At 51.9% G+C, this 18,237-nt stretch overlaps 1 protein-coding gene across 1 annotated transcript in view; it reads right to left on the bottom strand.

Annotated features, from left to right (window-relative positions):
• Window positions 1-5,618: 5,618 nt before the first annotated feature.
• The window catches only part of AP1M1 (adaptor related protein complex 1 subunit mu 1), a 28,590-nt gene continuing 15,971 nt past the window's right edge, over window positions 5,619-18,237 (bottom strand). Inside the window, exons 6-12 of the mRNA XM_055542085.1 lie at window positions 14,170-14,296; window positions 13,059-13,201; window positions 12,542-12,613; window positions 11,778-11,936; window positions 7,305-7,430; window positions 6,632-6,707; window positions 5,619-6,461 (exon numbers count right to left, since the gene is read on the bottom strand). Of these exons, the coding sequence (XP_055398060.1) occupies window positions 6,439-6,461; window positions 6,632-6,707; window positions 7,305-7,430; window positions 11,778-11,936; window positions 12,542-12,613; window positions 13,059-13,201; window positions 14,170-14,296 (726 nt within the window). The 3' untranslated portion in view covers window positions 5,619-6,438. The remainder of the gene's footprint in view (window positions 6,462-6,631; window positions 6,708-7,304; window positions 7,431-11,777; window positions 11,937-12,541; window positions 12,614-13,058; window positions 13,202-14,169; window positions 14,297-18,237) is intronic.

Below are 18,237 nucleotides of genomic sequence, written 5' to 3' on the forward strand. Positions count from 1 at the left end.
CCCCATTTCCAATAAGAGTCTTAGTGCCTTTATCTTCTCAAAATTTCCAGAAGATCTTCAATTTTAAATAGCCAACTTGTTTTGTTGATTCTCTTTATTGAAAGCTTTCTATTTCCCTCATATCTGTTCTTTGTTATTTCCTTTCTATGCTTGTAGATTTATTTTATTCTTTTTCTAACTTTTTGAGATGGATGCTAAGCTCATTCTTTTCAGTCTATCTTTTATATTTTATATACAGTGGGCTTCCCAGGTGGCTCAGTGGTAAAGAATCTGCCTGCTAATGCAGGAGACGTGGGTTCAATCCCTGGGTCGGGAAGATCTCTGGAGAAGGAAGAGGCAACCCACTCCAGTATTCCTGCCTGGGAAGTCCCATGGACAGAGAAGCCTGGCAGGTTACAGCCCATGAGGTTGCAAAAGTCTTTCTTTTACATTTTATACATAATGTCATAGTATAGGGGACTCCCAGGTGGCACTAGTAGTGAGGAGCCAGCCTGCCTGCCAATGGAGGGGACATACGAGACGCCGTTCAATCCCTGGGTCGGGAAGATCCCCTGGAGAAGGGCATGGCAACCCACTCCAGTATTCTTGCCTGGAGAATCCCATGGACAGGGGAGCCTGGCAGGCTACAGTCCACAGGGTCACAAAAAGTTGGACATGACTGAGGTGATTTGGCATGCAGCATGCATTATATGTTACATATATGCAACATACCTCACATAAACATATATTGTAATATCTAGTATTTATAAACCTAAGGCTGCACAAATTTCCTTCAAAGTGCTGGTTTAGCTGCATTGCACATGTTTTGAAATGCAGTATTTTCATTACTTTTCAGTTCAAAACCTATAATTTTCCTAGAATTCCTTCCTTGGTCAATGGATTATTTGGAACTGGTTCCCAAAGAATGGAGATTTTTCTCATTATTGTTTTTAAAACTGATTCCTAACTAAGCAGCATTTGGCCAAGGGACTATTTCCTTCAGGCTTGCTTTATAACACAGTGTGCTTCAAAGGAAAATGTATTCTGGAGTTGCTGAATACTGTGTTCCACAAATACAGGTCCATTAGGTAAAATTCACTGCACTGTTCAAATACTCCCTTTACTTCTTTGGGGTTACTTGTTCTATCAGCTGCTGAGAGAGATGAATTTAAGTTGCTCATTTTTACTCTGGACTTAGCTACCCTTGTAGTTGTGTCGATTTCGGCTTTATGTATTTTGAGACCACGCTATTAGGGTCACACAAATTAAAAAAAATTTATCTTCCTAATGAAGTAAATCTTTTATTATTTTTATTATGATGTCCTTTATCTCCAGCAATGATTTTGCCTTAAAGCATATGCTGTCTAATATTAACTTAATTCCAGCTTTCTTCTGGTATTTCTATGGTTACTTTCCCCATGCTGTTATTTTTAAATTGCCTGCATCTTAATGGTTTTGATGCATCTCTTATAAACAACACAGAGTTGGAATTTTAAGAAATCCAGCGTGACATACTGACCTTTAGCTGGAATATTTAGCCTGTCTACATTTAACGTAAGAACCAACCTGACACTGAAACCTAGGTTTACATCTACTGTATTGTTTTGTTTGCTGTTTCTTCCCCTTAGGTTCCTTTTTATCTTCTCTGGCCGTCTTTTAGGTTGTTTTGTGTGTGTGTGTCGGAGAAGCCAATGGCACCCCACTCCAGTACTCTTGCCTGGAAAATCCCATGGACGGAGGAGAATGGTGGGCTGCAGTCCATGGGGTTGCTGAGGGTCGGATACGACTGAGTGACTTCACTTTCACTTTTCACTTTCATGCATTGGAGAAGGAAATGGCAACCCACTCCAGTGTTCTTGCCTGGAGAATTCCAGGGACGGGGGAGCCTGGTGGGCTGCCGTCTCTGGGGTCGCACAGAGTTGGACACGACTGAAGCAACTTAGCAGCAGCAGCAGCAGTGTGTGTGTGTGGCTTTAAAAAAATCATTGCTTTCCCTCGGAACATTTGGAAATTGCAATTATTTTATTATTTTTAGTGATTCCCTTAGCAAATATAATGTGCTGTGCTTAGTCGCTCGGTCGTGTCCAACTCTTTGCAACCCCATGGACTGTGGACCACCAGGCTCCTCTGCCTGTGGGATTCTCCAGGCAAGAACACTGGAGTGGTTGCCATTTCCTCCTCCAGGGGATCTTCCCAACCCAGGAGTTGAACCCAGGTCTCCCATGTTGCAGGCAGATTCTTTACCAGCTGAGCCACCAGAGGAGCCCTTAGAGACGATAATGCATGCTTATGAAAATGCAGATTCCATCCATGCTTTTCACTGTCCTCCGTCACAATCACGTACTGGGAAACTTTTCCTCCATTTACTTCTTCAGGACGTGTTTTTTTTCTTGTGTATATTTTAATTCTACCATTTTTCTTAACTTCAGGAAACACTGTCTTACACAACCTAGGTTTACGTTTTCACATGTATTTACTTTATTCCTTACTCCTTCTTGCATCTGGACTTGCCATTACTTTCCTCTTGCCTGAAGTAATATAATTTAATATTTTCTTTAGTGTGAGTCGGCTGCTGGCAAACTAACGGGTTTTGTCTGAAAAAGTTTTTATTTCAACCTCAGTCTTGAAGTGTTTTCGCTGGGTGGGCAGTTTTCTCTCAGCATGCTGAGAATGTCACTTTGCTTTCATCTGGCTTCCTTTGTTGCTGATGTAAAGTAAGCTGTTTACCTCACTGTCACGCTTTTGAACTTAATATTTGCCCCCCGGCTGCTCTAAAGGTTTTAGTTTTTTCTGTAAACACTTTACTGAAATGTTATATACAGAAGAGTGAGTAAATCATAAGTTGTTGATACATTTTCAAAAGTAAGACCACTTCTGTAATCTGCATACAGATTAAAAAAAATTCACTATTATTTTCTAATTTCCATTACATGTTCTTCTTTGACACATGGTAATTTAGAAGTGTTCTTTAAAAGCTAATTATATTTGGAAATTAAAAAAAAACTCATTTGTTGTTAATTCTAGCTCAATTCTCTTTAGAATTTCTTAGAGAATGTAGACTCTAATACTAAGAATTCTTAGAAATTTATGAAAACTTTTTCAGCGTCTATCACATTTTTTTTTTTGCCTGAGGTCTGTTTGGTCTGATATCAATATAACTACATGAAGTTTATCTTGGTAAGTTAGCATCTTTTTACTTTTAACTGTGTTGTGTACTTATGTTTTAGGTGTGTATTTCATAAACGGGCTTCCCAGGTGGCGCTAGTGGTAAAGAACCCACCTGCCAAAGCAGGAGACATGAGACATGGGTTTGATCCCTGGGTCGGGAAGATCCCCTGGAGGAGAAAATGACAACCGACTCCAGTATTCTTGCCTGGAGAATCCCATGGACAGAGGAGCCCAGGGGGCTACAGTCCATGCGGTCACAGAGTCAGACACAACTGAAGTGACTCAGCACGTATTTCATAAACAGGGTATAGCTGGATTTGGAATTTTAGTTCAGTCTCTTTAACAGTATCCTAAACTAGCAGATTTGCATCATTTACATTTATGTGTATGACTCCTAATGTTTGGACTTATTTTTACAATCTTACTTTAGTTTCTATGGCACAAAATGAAAAGTTGTAGTGGAGGTTTTTCTTTTTGGCCACGCTGGGTGGCATGTGGGATCTTAGTTCCCTGACCAGGGATCAAACCTGTGCCCCCTGCATTCCTGCATTTTAAGTGTGGAATCTTAACCACTGGACCACCAGGGAAATCTCATGTGGTGCAGTTCTAAGTGCTGTTTATCATTAAAAGATTCTTAGGACACTTTTTATTCTGATTTTCCTATGCTTCTCTCTCCTGTTGGTTTGTTAAAATTTTCTTTAAATCCTTTCTCAACCACTGGTTTGGGAGTTATACATGGATACATAGCTTTTTAAGACTTTAGTCCATCTTCCTCCCAAACAGTATAAAGATGTTGGGAGCCACTGATGCCAACCACCTATCTCCTTTACTTTGCAGGATGCTGTGCAGAATTTTAGTTGTACCTTAGGTTACTACTCAGACATGTTCAATAGTACGACTGCTTTATATATAGTCAATGATAGTTTAGATATTCCCAATGGCTTCCAAGTTTTTTCAGCATTTCTTGTCTCTATCCTTCCTCATGCATTGAATCTCCTTTTTAAAAATAATTTTATAGACTTTTGGCTGTGCTGGGTCTTCGCTGCTGTGAGAGGGCTTTTCTCCAGTTTTGGAGAGTGGAGGTTACTCTTCGTTGCAGTAAGCAGGCTTCTCGTGGCGGCGGCTTTTCTCGTTGCGAAGCATGGGCTCTACAGCACACCGCCCTCAGTGGTTCCGGTTCCGGAGCTCTAGAGCACAGGCTTAAGTTGCGGTACATGGACGTAGCTGCTCCGCAGCATGTGGGATCTCCCCAGATCAGAGATCGAGACTGCGTCTCCTGCAGTGGCAAGCGGATTCTCTACTACCGAGCCACCAGGGAAGACTCTGAATGTCCCTGATGTACACACGCTGCTCCACTGAGGGTCTGTTACCGCTGCATGTTTCTTCTTCTGCAGCTTAGCTGGGCACAGAATTGCTCATCAAGGCTGGTCATCTTCTCTGAGCGATCTGAGCATTGCTGCCATCATGAAGCCAGCTCTCGGCCCGTTTTTTTCTTCTTTCTTGTGTTCTGTGTTTTTAATCTTCTTTGTATTGCTTTTATACGCTTCACTGAGTGTCTGATGTTTTGTGTTTTGACTGTGATGTTTCTTAGTTATAGACTTAGGTTTATTGATCCTGATTTGGGCTCACGGGTTTCCTGAATCTGAGAATTTAAAGATTTTCATCCATCTGGGGAAATTCTGGCCACTGTCTCTTTGTACGCTGTGGCTCCCCAGGGTCTTCTGGAGGGGGCCGCCAGGGCTTGCTGCAGATGCGGGCACGGCAGTGAGGGGTAGGGCATCAGGGGCGCCTATAAGGGCTTTGGCCTGAGCCCTGGGCCAGGGCAGTGTCCTTTCCTCCATGTGGTGGATGACCAAGACTCCACTCGGGCTGATGCCCACCAGACCTCCAAGGGGGAGCTGGGTGATATGGGAGAGGGAAAGGAAAACACAGCCCTTGGAGGCAGGAAGGGGCAAGCCTGTGACTGCAGTGGGCAGACAAGCTGTCTTCTGCCCACGCCCCTGCCGAGCCCCCCTCTACGGGCCAGGCAGCGGTCCTCAGGCTCCAGGGCATGTATGAATCACATGCAGAGCCTGTGAGCCGGTCTCCTGGCTCCATCTCCAGAGACTGCCTCAGCGGGTAAAGGAGGGCGCCTGTGAACCTGCGTGTGCGGGGGGATGCTGCTGCTGCTGCAGCAGGACCACGCTCTCGAGGAAGCCCACCGGGCTGGGGAGGGGAGCGGGCTGCTGGTGGCCCGAGGGCTGAGGGCTGTGACGGTCATCTCAGACGGGATGGAAACATCTGCCCGTGTGCCCTCCCCTCTGCAGCCCCTCTGGGAGGCCCCTGGGCAGTGGCTCTGCTCGCTCATTGCCTGGTCCCGTCTTCCCCAGGGGATGTAGGGGCCCCAGGAACTGGTGCCACACCCAGGTTGGTGTGAGCCTGCCCCTCGCCCGGGCACCCAGGAATCAGCACAACGCTGCACCAGAAGGAAGGCATGTTTAACCGATGGAGTTTAATGTATTCATGACACAAACACGGACCGGGTTGGGGCGGCGGTGTCCAAGCACAGATGGGGATGGCCTGGGACCCCCACCCTCTGAGGCTGGGGGCCCGCGCCGGACCCCTCTTCCCCTGGTGGGACAAACACTGATGTGGCTGAGTGACAGAATCATGTGGCACGGGCTGGCCCTGAGAAGGCGTCTCTATTCAAAGCTCCAGACCAGGAGCCTCCAGTCAAAGTGCGAGGCGCTGGGAGGGCGACCCGGTGTCAGCCTCACTGGGGAGGAGGGCGAGGAAGAGGAAGCCTGTCCTCGCTAAGTGCTGCCTGAGAGCTTCAGGATGGGGGAGGGAGGCGCAGATGGTGAGGATCATGTACACGGCGACGGCCCGAGACAAAATCTAGGAATGCTCGATAAACCCACAACGTTCAACACAATGGCAACACAACGGCAGCCCTGCCAGCCCTGCCAGCCCGGCCAAAGAGCTGTCTGGGCAGCGCTTCCCAATCTTTTTGTGACTGGGAGCTGAACAGCACAGAAGGCTGTATTTGACCTCTGGAGGGAAAGATGCCTTTCGTTCCCCCCAAACTGACTTAGGGGCTGAGAGACAAGACCTCTTGAAGATGAGCCTCTTCTGGGAAAAGGGGACTTGGGAGGTGAGAGTGGCGGCGGCAGAGCAGGTGCACCTGGAGGAGGGGCCCCTGGGTGGAGCCTGGAGGGGCACCGGGGTCCAGGGGAGCCCCTCCTTCTGGCAGGCTGGGCAGGCGCTTCCACCAGGAGCCCCCGTGCTGGGAGCGTGGGCCACGATGGCCCTTCACTGGGTCCGGAGCTGGTAATCTAGAAAGAAGGAGGGGGGCGTCCATTGTCTGCTCTGACCCTGGAGGAGGGGCCGCCCCACCTGCCCTGACCCTGGGGTTGCTCCCTGAGCACCACCCTGGGGACAGTGGCACCCTCACCAGGGGCCTTTTCAGCATCCCCCACCTGCCCCATGGGCAGGTCGCACGTACCTCCGTTCTGAGTGATATAACGAACCCACGGTAAGGCCTGGTAGCCACTCTTCTCGATGATCTTCAGGTAACGCACCTGCGGCACAGGTATCAGGGCCCTAAGCGTGCACACGCCACCCCTGCTCCTGGCTGCCCACCAAGTCATTCCTCCCGGGGCTGGGCTGAGACCAAGAGGGCCAGGGAGAGGACGAAGCACCTTAGTCTGTATCACACTCAGGCCGAGGGAGGGTGGAGATGCTTCTAGAAGGTGTGGCAAAGAGCCAGATGTGCACTTGCAGGCACGACCCTCTAGCAGATTCCTAGAAGGGGCCAAGCCCAGGTTTTCAGCCCCATACAAGCTTCTGGGGGCGCCCGGGAAACGGGCCCCACAGCGGCAAGTGTGTGAACAGTAGTTTTGGGGGCTGAATGCATCTCTGAGCTTGGAGCACAGGTCAGGTCTGAGAAGACCACTGCGGGCCTCTTTCCATCAGGGCCAGGCTGCCCACGGAGATGGGCAGGGCTGGGGAGCAGCTTGGAGCCCCGGGACAAGTCAGCTAGCACCCTTTGCTAACTGGCTGCACGTGTGTCTGTCACCTTTAACCCTCTGAACCTGGACTGATGCCTGGTCCCTGAGAGGCCCCACTGGGCCTGTCCATGCCTGCTCTGGGGCCCCGGCAGCCCTGGTCACACATACCTGGATGCCAGAGGTAGTGAAGTAGGGGATCTCGAACTTGACGCTGATCGGGGGCTTGCCCTCCTTGTCCTCTGCCTCCACGCTGGGCAGGCCAAAGTGGGCGCGCATCAGGTACTCCTTACCGCCCTGGGGGAGCAGACCACAAAGGAGATGGTCAGGCGGAGACCCTGGCAGGTTCATCCAACAGCTGCCCCTGGAGGATGCCAGGCTGCAGGCCTGGCCAATGAGTCCCTTCCTGCATGGTTTGTGGTCACTCAGGGCCTCGGCTCCTGCAACACACTCACACCCACACCAGCCCCGCTGGGGAAAATTAGTCCTCTAATTCTGGGGATGAAGAGAAACTTCTACAAGTTCCCAGGCACAGAAGCCTAGTTGCGTCAAGGAAAAGAACACTAGGCCTTGGGGAGGAAGAAGGGAGAGGAAGAGCGAGAACTGGCAGGGGGTGACAGGGCTGCCTGGGACTGATGAGCTGGCCCTAGGTCTTCCCCTGGAAGGGAAAGGCTCTGGTCCGGGGAGCTGAACCATGACTCCAGAGATGGGACTTGTAGTGGGGGAAGGAATGGCTTCCCTGCTGGTGCAGTGGTAAAGAATCCACCTGCCAATGCAGGAGATGCTGGTTCGATCCCTGGGTCAGGAAGATCCCCTGGAGAAGGAAATGGCCACCCACTCCAGTATTCTTGCCTGGGAAACCCCAGGGACAGGGGAGCCTGGCAGGCTACGGGGTTGCAAAGAATCGGACACAACTGAGAGACTGGACTCTCGGCGTGAGGGGTCAGGAGTCCTGGCCTGGTTGTCCCACACAGAACTGCAGGGAGCAGTAGGAAATGCAGCTCCCATCACACCAGGACACAGAGGGTTTTGATCCTCAGGCCTTTGGCAACAGGAGTCACTGCTGACTAGGGCTGCCTCTGCATGGCCTCGGCAGAGCAGCGCAGAGCTCAGCCTCCCCTTCCAGGGATGAAGTGAGTGGTCAGGATCTGCTCATCAGTGCAGGTGTGTGGACTCTGCCTGACTTGGAGCTGTGTGCTCAGTGAAGATTCTGGGACAAGGGGAGAATAACGCAGTCTCAGCAATAGACAAAGCAGGGCTTCCCTGGTGGCTCAGTGGTAAAGAGTGCTTGCCAACGCAGGAGACACAGAATCGATCCCTGATCTGGGAAGATCCCACAGGCTGTGGAGCAACTAAGCCCATGCTCCACAGCTGTGGAACCTGTGCCCTACAGACGAGGAACCGCAACTACTGAGCCCACACACCCTAGAGCCTGTGCTCCACAAGAGGAGCCGCCGCAATGAGAAGCCCAGCACCACAACTGGAGAGTGGTCCCCGCTCCTGTTTACCGAAACTAGAGGAGAGTCCACGCAGCAGCGAAGACCCAGCACAGCCCAAAATAAATAAAATTATATAAAAAAACAGACAAAGCAGGCAGCAAAGGAATAAAACCAGCTCCATCAGCCTGTACATGAAACAATAACCAGACCAAAAACCTCAGCTTTATAAAAACCAAGAGGAAAATGAAAGCAAAAGAATATGCAGAGGTGGGCCCTCCCCGGCGGGTGGCAGAAGTCTACAAGCCTACCTGTGTCAGTCATGTCCGTGTAAATGGCTTTAATTTCCTCTGTTAATGAGACTTGGAGACTGGCTCACAGACCAAAACCCAACTCTCCACTGTAAAAGCAGAGTCAGAAAGACGAAACCAGTAGAAAGAATGGGTGAAGGCATGCTGGCTAAAGTCAAACAAAGCAGAGCAGGGCTGGGCTTCCCTGTGGTCCAGTGGTTAAGAATCTGCTGACCAATGCAGGGGACAGATTTGATCCCTGTTGGGGAAGATCTCACATGCTCCAAGACAACTGAGCCAATGCGCCACAACTTCTGAGCCCACATTCCACAGCCCGCAAGCTGCAACTGAACTACTGAAGCCTGTGCTCTGCAACAGGAGAGAAGCCCCTGCAATGAGAGCCTACACACGGCAACTAGAGGGTAGCCTTCGCTCACCATAATTAGAGAAAGCCCGTGCATAGCAACGAAGACCCAGTGCAACCAAAAATGTTTTTAAAAAAGATTAAAAAAAAAAAAAAAAAAGGCGGAGCAGGACTGCTGCCACAGGGGAGAATTAAGGGCAAAGAATTCCAGGTGCAGAGGACAACTGTTTACAGCCCGAAAGGCTACTGTCCTACCAATCCACAGGGAAGACACAATAGTTATGAGTGTCTATGCACCAGGTAACACGCAGCGACTTCTGTTAAGCAGACGCTACAAGAGAGGAGACGGGAACCAGAGGAACCAGAGGAAGGCAGAGCCGGCCCAGCTCTCTGTGTGGCTGATGCCGTCACGGCAGCATAGCAGACCTCTTGGTGCTTGTGTCAAGTTCTCTACCCCAGTTACAGAGGCCTTGTCTTCTCAAGTACATGTGGGATAGTCACAAACTTTGACCTTATATTAACACACAATGAATACTTCAATAAATCTTATAAGCAGAATAGCATGAATAACCTTCTCTAACCTCAATGCAACAAACTCAAAGTGAAGATAAAATGGAAAATAAAAGGCCCTTTGACCAGAAAAACAGAAAACAAACAAAACGAAAAAATACTCATTCGATTACAGGATTTCTAGATAATAGTATCAAATATTACATGCCCGTTCTATGGGTTATATAGCTAAGGCAGAGTTCAGAAGAATATCTGTGGTTTAAATATTTATATCAATACAAATTTTAAAATAATAAAATTTTTAAAACTTGAAAATCAGGACAAAGGATGAAGAAATTAAAGACTTATAAAACTGAAAAATATGACAAACAAATTAAAAAGTGAATCTGGAAAAAAAAACAGACAAACCACTAGGTAACCTTATCAAGGAAAAGTAACAAAAATGCAAAATAAGATATAACAAGGGAGAAGTCACTGTCATAAGAGAAGGGGAAAAAGACACCCCTTTCTACAACTCTGTGTAGGCAAATTTGAACCTGGTTAGGATGGATAATTTCGTAGGAAAATAAAAATTTACCCAAACTGATTCCAACAGAAATAGAAACTCGAAATGGCCTAATTTCCACAGATGAGTTAGAAAGAGTATCAGAGAGACAGATGGCCACACACACAGCCAAATCTATCAATCCCCTCAAGACCAGATGATCTCAAGGCCACTTTAAAGCTGTTCTGCAGCATGGAAGAGGGAGACCAAAAAAACTATGAAACAGGTACAACATTGACACCTGAGATAGAGGTACCAAAAAAAAAAAGGTCAATCTCAGTCATGAATCTCAATGTAAAAATACTACATACAATGTTAACCAACAGGATTAATGGCATATCAAAGAGAAGACATATCATGATCAACTGGAGTTTGCCAGAATGCAAGGATGGTTCAAGATCTATCCTGTGTTAATATCTGAACTGACAGACACTGAAGAGGCATTTTGCTAAATTTGTTGCCCTTTTGTGCTAAAAACACAGCAAAGCAGAACTGGAATAAATTGCAGCCCAAAGCAACAAGACACTGAAAAAGGGAAACCCTAGTAGTTCTGGTTGGAGGCAAAGCCAGGAGGCTGCCTTCTACCACCACTTACAGGCATGGAGACAGCAATGGAAGCAGGGAGATGCTAGGAGTCATAAGGTGCCCAAGAATAGGAGAGGAAAAGGGGTAACTGCAACTGCTGAAAACATATGAAAAAACATCTAGGAACCCATGAGAAAAGAAAAAAAACTACCACAATCAAAAAAGATTACAAAGCAAAAATACTCCAGAGGCGAGGCTGAAAGACAAACACCAAACTAAGGAAAACCACTTGCGACTGCTATCAAAGAAAAAGTACTCACCTTGCTCATGTGCAAACAGCTTTTGGAAACCAACAAGAAAGTGACCAAACTTGACAGAAAAGTGAGCAAAAGGACAGCTACTATAGTTTCCAGAGCAAGGAACACAAACAGCCCCGAGACAAAGGGAAAAGGCACCGCGTCTTTTTACCACGAGGAACGTGCAGTCCGTGCAGCCTCATTCCTGCCTTCCAGTCCCTGGGCACTCTGCCCACAAACCCAGACTCAAGTGCTCGAAATCCTGAACACCAGCCAGGCGGCCATGCCAGCTTGTGGGTCCGGCAGCAGGTGGTCTATGTTCCTGGAGCTGGTGCTGCTCTGGCCCCCAAGGCAGGCAGTCTGCGCCCCTGGAGGCAAGCTGAGTTCCAAACAGGAGCGGCAGGCAGAGAAAGAAGGGCAGCGGGAGGGCGGGGCGGGGGCGCTAACCTGACTCTGGAGACAGGCGGGTGCACGCACGAGACGAAGGTGGAGCACCCCCACCCCACCTGCCCCTGTTCTCCACCCACCCTCCCTTCTGAGCCTCCCTGAAGCCCCAGGCGGGGATCCCGGCCGTGGGCTTGAGGGGCCCGCAGTGGTCAGGCTGCCACGCTGCATGGGACCCAGGGAGCAGGCGGGTGTGGTGAGGGTCTGGGGGGTGCCCTGCCGAGAGGGTGCTCACCGGGAAGGACTTGATGGACCAAACAATCTCACTGTTCTCGGGCACCCACTTGACGCTCCCCACTGTCGTCTTGAACTTGGGTGAGTCGGCATCGTTGGGCACAGGGATGTGGATTTCCACATTGTTGGCTGTTGATCGCCGCTTGAACTGGCTCTTGGCCTGGAGATGAGGCAGTGGGGCCAAGGGTGCAGAGGGTGAAGGTGAGACAGCCCAGCTCCCACCCAGCCTGCTCCCCAAGGGCCACAAACCCCTCAGCCTGGCCTGTGGGATTCCCCCAGCCTCTCCTGCCCTCTGAGGTTTTCTTTAAGCTCAACTTTGGAAGGTAACCTCTACCCGCCTGTCTCCTCAGCCTTTGGGGCTTCCCATCCTTCTCTGCGGTCCGGGCCTCCGGGGACAATGTCTGCGTCACCTGGACTGGCCTGGGATGGATGAGGTCACTGGGTGGCAGATGTGTGCCACCTGGACACTCAGTCACAGCCTGCTTCCACGGTGGCAGCACCTAGGACCTGGGCGGCGTGTCCTGTGTCCCAGGCCTACTCTCGGTGAGCTCATGGGGAGACAAGATGGATGACAGCCACAGGTTCAGCCCCGGGGCAGGGCTCACAAAAGCCCCCGTGTGCCCCCAGTCCTGCGTTAGGACCCTGTGTCAAAGGCGCTGGACAGGCCAGAGATTCCGGAAAGCCCGTACCACGCGGGGCCACCCACGTCCCCGTCTCTTACGCCCTGCACATCTGGCTGACGTTGCGTGCAGGACGCACACGCACCTTGATCATGTACTCGATGCGGCTGTGGGAATGCTTTTCAATCACGGACTCGATCCAGATCAAGGGCTTGACCTGTTGGGGAGAGGGAACACGGCGCTCTCGCCTAGTTGTTTTACAAAGCTCCCTTTCACAGAGGGGAAACAGGGCAAGCGACCACTGGGCTTGGTGTGAGCCCAGCACCAGGGGCTCTTGGGAGAATCCAAGCCGGTGCCAGGATGGGTCAGAACAGAGAGAGAAGGCAGAAAGCATCACAGAGGACACTCTAGGGGTGCTGTCGGGGAAAGGGGGCAATGGTGCCAAAGGGTCTGTCCCCCTCAAAGTTCGGAGCCTCGTGTTGACAAGCAGGCTTCTTGGAGCCCGGCTGCCCCTGGGGCACTGTGCCTGTCCCACGGATCACCTCACAGACCTGAGGCTCACCATGGAGGAGGTGGCTCCCACCCAGCAGGGAAGGGGGGCGATGCCGGGGCGAGGCGGGGGTGGGAGCCTGGGGCCCAGGCGCTGGCGACTGTGCACTCACGTGCGTGTTGAGGCGGTAGGACATGAGCTCGAACTCGCCGTCGGGCGGGATGAAGGAGATGGTGCGGTCATTCTCAAAGCGCGAGAGCCGCACGCACTGGTGGAACTTCACGTCCTCCAGCTCCACGGACTTGCTTTTGCCACCTGCAGGGAGTTGGGGTGTGAGGGCGTGACAGGCAGACCCTAGGTCCCCTGGGCCACTCTCTCAGCGACGGTGTCCCTCTGTCTGGGGCCCAGCCCTGCAGAGCAGAGCTGCTTCCAAATCTGTGAGAGCGTCTTGGGCCACGAACACCAAGGTGGCCGGCTCTTGAGACAGGCATCCCCACCTCTCCTCACCCCCAGGAAGCCCCATCACATCTCAACACTGGGCTGAGGGCAGAGCTGGTGGGCGGTTCACTCTGAGCCCCTAGCCTAGGGTGCTGCCTGGGACATGTTTGCTGAATGACGAACAGACCCCACTGGGTGTGCTCAGGGATGACTCGGGGTCCCCTGAGGGCCCTGGGCCCGTCATCCCTGGGATCCCATCTCAGTTTCTCGGCCCAGAGAGGCTGAGGGTCGGGCCCAGTCCTGGGAGGGGGTCTGCTCTGCTGGGCAGATGTCTGAGAGGCCCTCACGAGCGCTACTGCTGATGTAACTATGACAACCTTCCTGTGGGTGGGAGGGGAGGCTGGAGGTCAAGCTTGGAACACCAGAGCCCCAGCAGCCCTGGGCTTCTGAGGCCACCCCAGGCTGCCACACCACAAAGCATTATACCCAAGCCAGGCAGGGCGAGCTTGAGCTGCTGTTGTGGTTTCTGCACAGCCCAGCCCCAACGCCAGGGGTGAGGACAGAAACTGGGCCCAGGAGGAGACGAGCCCTGCAGTCCGTGCAGGAGGGCGGGGCTGAGGACCTTCTGTGTGACCACCGAGGTGCCCATCTGCACGTCTGGCCTGAGAGGTGACAAGGGGACTGGACTGGAGGATTTTTCACTCCCCCGTGTCCTCCAGGCCCAGGCGTTAGCTGACCAGTTTTCACCGTTGTAAACAACGCGACAATGTTTCTAAGGCAATATGCCTAAGGTGAACTTGCTGACCACTCAGGTGGACGCTCCCGGGCCTGGGCGGGGTACTCACGGCCTGTGTTGTCGAAGAGGACCTTGTCGTTGAGCCCCAGGCGCAGCTCGGGCATGCCGGACAGGAAGACGCGCATCTTGATGGAGCCTACGATCTCACTGCGCAGGACGTTCCCGTTGGCACTGACCTGGGGGGTCGGGGGGCCGGGGGTGAGGGGAGGCCCCGCGCCAGCGGCCACTGTCCCTCACCATGCTGTGTGACCCTCCCGGCCTCTCCCACTAGCGAAGCCCTTCTCTCTGTCCCCTGAGCTAAGGAGGCAGTGTCAGGGCAGACCTGGAAGGCAGACACCCGTGGGCCCCGCCCTCTAGGTCTCAGGCCACAGCAGGCTCCTCCCTCTTGGATGGGCCAGCTGATGCTGTGCCTGGAATCCTTTTGGGGGCTCTTTCACACACTGACCCCTCTGAGGTGCCCCAGGATGCCCAGGGCAGACCTGGTGGCTGGAGGCTGTGTGCTTGGCTGGCCTGGGCAGGGATTCTATCAGTATCTGCTCATCTACTGGGCTCTGTGAGCTTTTCTCAGAGCAGGGCGGACTCACTTTTCAGAAATCTATTTCTTCATGTGGGGCCAGGTGAGGCTACTTTATGTTCTAGGTGAGCCTAGGGCTTGTTGAAGATGGAGCTGCCTGGGTCCTGTAGGGCTGCTCTGAGGTCTGATGCAAAGTAACAATTACACTTAAGCAAATACAATCCCAGCTCTAACACTGCCTGGGCAGTTCCTCCTTGACCGGGAGGGGCGGAGACTCGGGCGACTTTTAACTCCTGTGCAGACTGGAAGGCATCTGAGAGTGCAACTGAAAATCACAGCACATAGGAAACAGCCTTGTGGACACAGCCGGGGAAAGAAAGGGTGGGATGAGACGGCACACAGAAGGGAAACATACACGACTGTATGGAAAATGGACAGCCGGCGGGAACCTGCTGCATGGCACAGGGAGCGCAACCCAGCGCTCTGTGACAACCTAGAGGGGTGGGTGCTTGGCTGAGCCACAGGTATGCACATGTATGGCAGAAACCATCGCAATACTGTAAATCGATTATCCTTCAGTTAAAAATACATACATTTTTATAAGTAAATAAAATAACCATCACAGCAGGACGATGGGTAAACCCGGGGGCTGTCTGGAGGGAGCAGGCTGCTGCAGCACGTCTCCACGGCCCCATCTTAGAGATGAGGACACCGAGGCACGGAGCAGCTGGCAGAGGTTCTGGGGCCGCAGCCCGGCCCGCCACCCCACAGTGCCCTTCTGTGAGGATGCCACATCCACACCGGCAAGCAAAGCAAACTCAGAGACCTAGGGCCACACGGGCCACTCCTTGGAGGCCCTGACTCCCTGATTTCTGCGAAGAAGCAGGAAAATCTGTCCAGTCTTTAACTCAAATATCTGGACGTGCCGTGGGCAGGCATGGGAGACCTTCACCTCTAAGGGAAGTGACTCAGAAAAAGGCACAAAACAGCACGGGAGGTCCTGCCACCTCCCATCACTCGCCACGCTCTGACCTCGCTGTCCTTGCCTCAGCAGGCAGCGTGTGACCTGACCCCCATCTGCCTGCCCGTCCACCTCCGTCCACACCCTGGTGAGGGGTCGGGGGGGGCTGCTCACTGCGGGGTCCAGCATGAGGACGGTGCCTGGGGCAGCGCGACTCGTGAGTCCGTGCAGACATGGCCCCTCACCCCTGAGCTCTGGGCAGCTGGCACGCCACCGCCTTACTCTGCGGGTTCTCAGTGCTCCCCCCAACTGCCCTGAGTTCTCCTTCTCTGGGGGGCTATCCCCCCTGGGGGAGGGGGTGCTGTGCAGCCCTCTAGAGCTGAACGATGGCAAAGGGGGCTTGGGAAGTGGAGACAAAAGCCACGCAGCCTTTAAGGCCAATGCTGGCCGTGACAGGCGGCCCAAAGTCGGCGCCGTCCCAGGGCAAGCGTGGAAGAGCTGAGTGTCAGCAATATGGCTGCTAATTATACCTGTAGAACCAGATTTTCAGAATCTGGAGGCCAGTGTTGATTTTGGAGGCCGCCAGCTTTGCCGTCAGACTCAGGAAGGTGTGCTCTAACATGCCTGGGGTGCCCATACTGCCTCGTGCTGCCCCTTGTATGAGAGGACAGGGCTCCCTGGACGGTGCCATGTGTGCAGACACAGGGGCTGGGGCAGCCCTGAGCTCCCAGCGCTCTCCTGGGCAGCTGCTTACAAACCGCTCCCTGGGATCTGCTTCTCCACCTCAGGACACCTGAGAACATGTCCGGGCTCAGTAAACGGTCCAGATGAAGGTCCTCCGGCAGGAGGGGAGCGCGGTGAGCCACTGCCGCCTCAAGGCTTAGAAAATAAAGATGGGGGTACATTTACATTCAGTCCACTGCAAGAATCTTTTGGAAAGTGCTCTCACTCAGGAATTCCACGCCTGGGCACTCAGCCCTCCAGAGATCCTACCCAGGTAAGGGAGATGCCCAAACACACATGAGGATGAGCAATCATGCTCATTTCTGCACTGGCTGGAACAGCCAAAAATGGGCAAACCTAAGTAGCCCATGTGACAGGTTTGGCCCAGTCTGCCCTGGTTTGCCCAAGTACTGGGAGTGAGGTCTTCTGTGTGGAGACAGGTAGGCTGCAAGTGAGATGGAATTGGCTTGCATCACCCATTCTCTGCCACCGACCACAGCTATAAAATCTGGGCAGGGCGTTTCCCTGATGGCTCAGTGGTAAAGAATCCACCTGCCAATGCAGGAGACGCAGGTTTGACCCTTGATCTAGGAAGACCCCACATCATCCCTTAGTTGCGGAGCAACTAAGCCCGTACGCCACGACTGCTGAGCCAGTACTCCAGAGCCTGGGGACTGTGACTACTGAAGCCCACACACCCTAGAACCTGTGCCCCACGACAAGAGAAGCCACTGCAGTGAGACGCCCATGCGCTGTGACCAGAGAACAGCCCAAGCATTAACACAGACACAGCACGTTAATTAATTAAATAAAGTTAAAAATCAGCAACAACAAAAAACCTGGGCAGAATGCATGGGCAACTATTGGGAGACCAAAAAGGCGGATCCAGAAGAGCTGGCCGGACGAGCAGTTCTCCCACCCGCCGTGATGTCAAGGTGCAGCGGAGGCCTGGAAGTGGAAGTGAGCAGTGGGGTGTAGCCAGAGCTTGCAGAAGCCTCTAGTTCTGACTCCAGGGCCAGAAGGGGAACTCCTGGCGCTCAGAGGGAATACGGAAATCCCCCGGTTCTCCCCCCTTTCAGTTTTCTCACGGCTGTCTGGGGCCCAGGCAACTGAGCTGCTTTTCCAGGGGTGGGGGTGCTAAACCTAGGATTCCAGCCCAAGTGCAGACCAGCACAAGAGTAGGCATCTAGAGCCCTAAGTTTTTGGCTACAGACCCAAGAAAGGAAGGCCCAGGCAGCCAGAGAGCACAGGTACACAGCAGACAGTGAGAGGTTCAGGAGAGCAACCTCAGGAAGTTGTTTATGTCCAGACCTCTCTAGAACCAGGTGCGCACAGAGAAGAGCCTACGGCCAAAGGCCTTGAGAACAAACTGTTCCTAGGCCCAGATGGACCGCTGGGCACTGCATATTTGGAACAGATGCAAATAGCAAAGGGCACAGAGGCTTTGAAAACTGAACTGATACTCATGGCTCATAGACTGAAACTTATGGCCTGAACCTAACCAGGTCAATTGTCAGCTAAAACAAACCAAAAAAACCCAACATTTTCAGTATAATTTAAATAAGACCTAGAATCCTACCGCAACATATAACCTAAAATTACGTAGCATACAAAGAACCATGAAAATTTCAGCTCACATGAAAATACAATCAACAGACACCAATACTGACATGGGTTGCGATTCTATGAAGAAGACTTTAAACCACTATGAGAAAAATCGCAAATACTCTTACAACAAATGTCAAACTAGAAAGTCTCAGGAAAGAAATAAGACTATAAGGAGAAGGATCAAATGGAAGTCTTAGATCTGAAAAATACTGTAACAAACTAAAAGCTCACTGGATGGGCTCAAGAGCAGAATGGAGATAACACAGTAGGAAAAGGGTCAGTGAACTTGAAAGCTGATCAACAGGAATTAT

This window comes from Bubalus kerabau, chromosome 1, assembly GCF_029407905.1.
Source record: "Bubalus kerabau isolate K-KA32 ecotype Philippines breed swamp buffalo chromosome 1, PCC_UOA_SB_1v2, whole genome shotgun sequence".
Taxonomy (NCBI): Eukaryota; Metazoa; Chordata; class Mammalia; order Artiodactyla; family Bovidae; genus Bubalus; species Bubalus kerabau.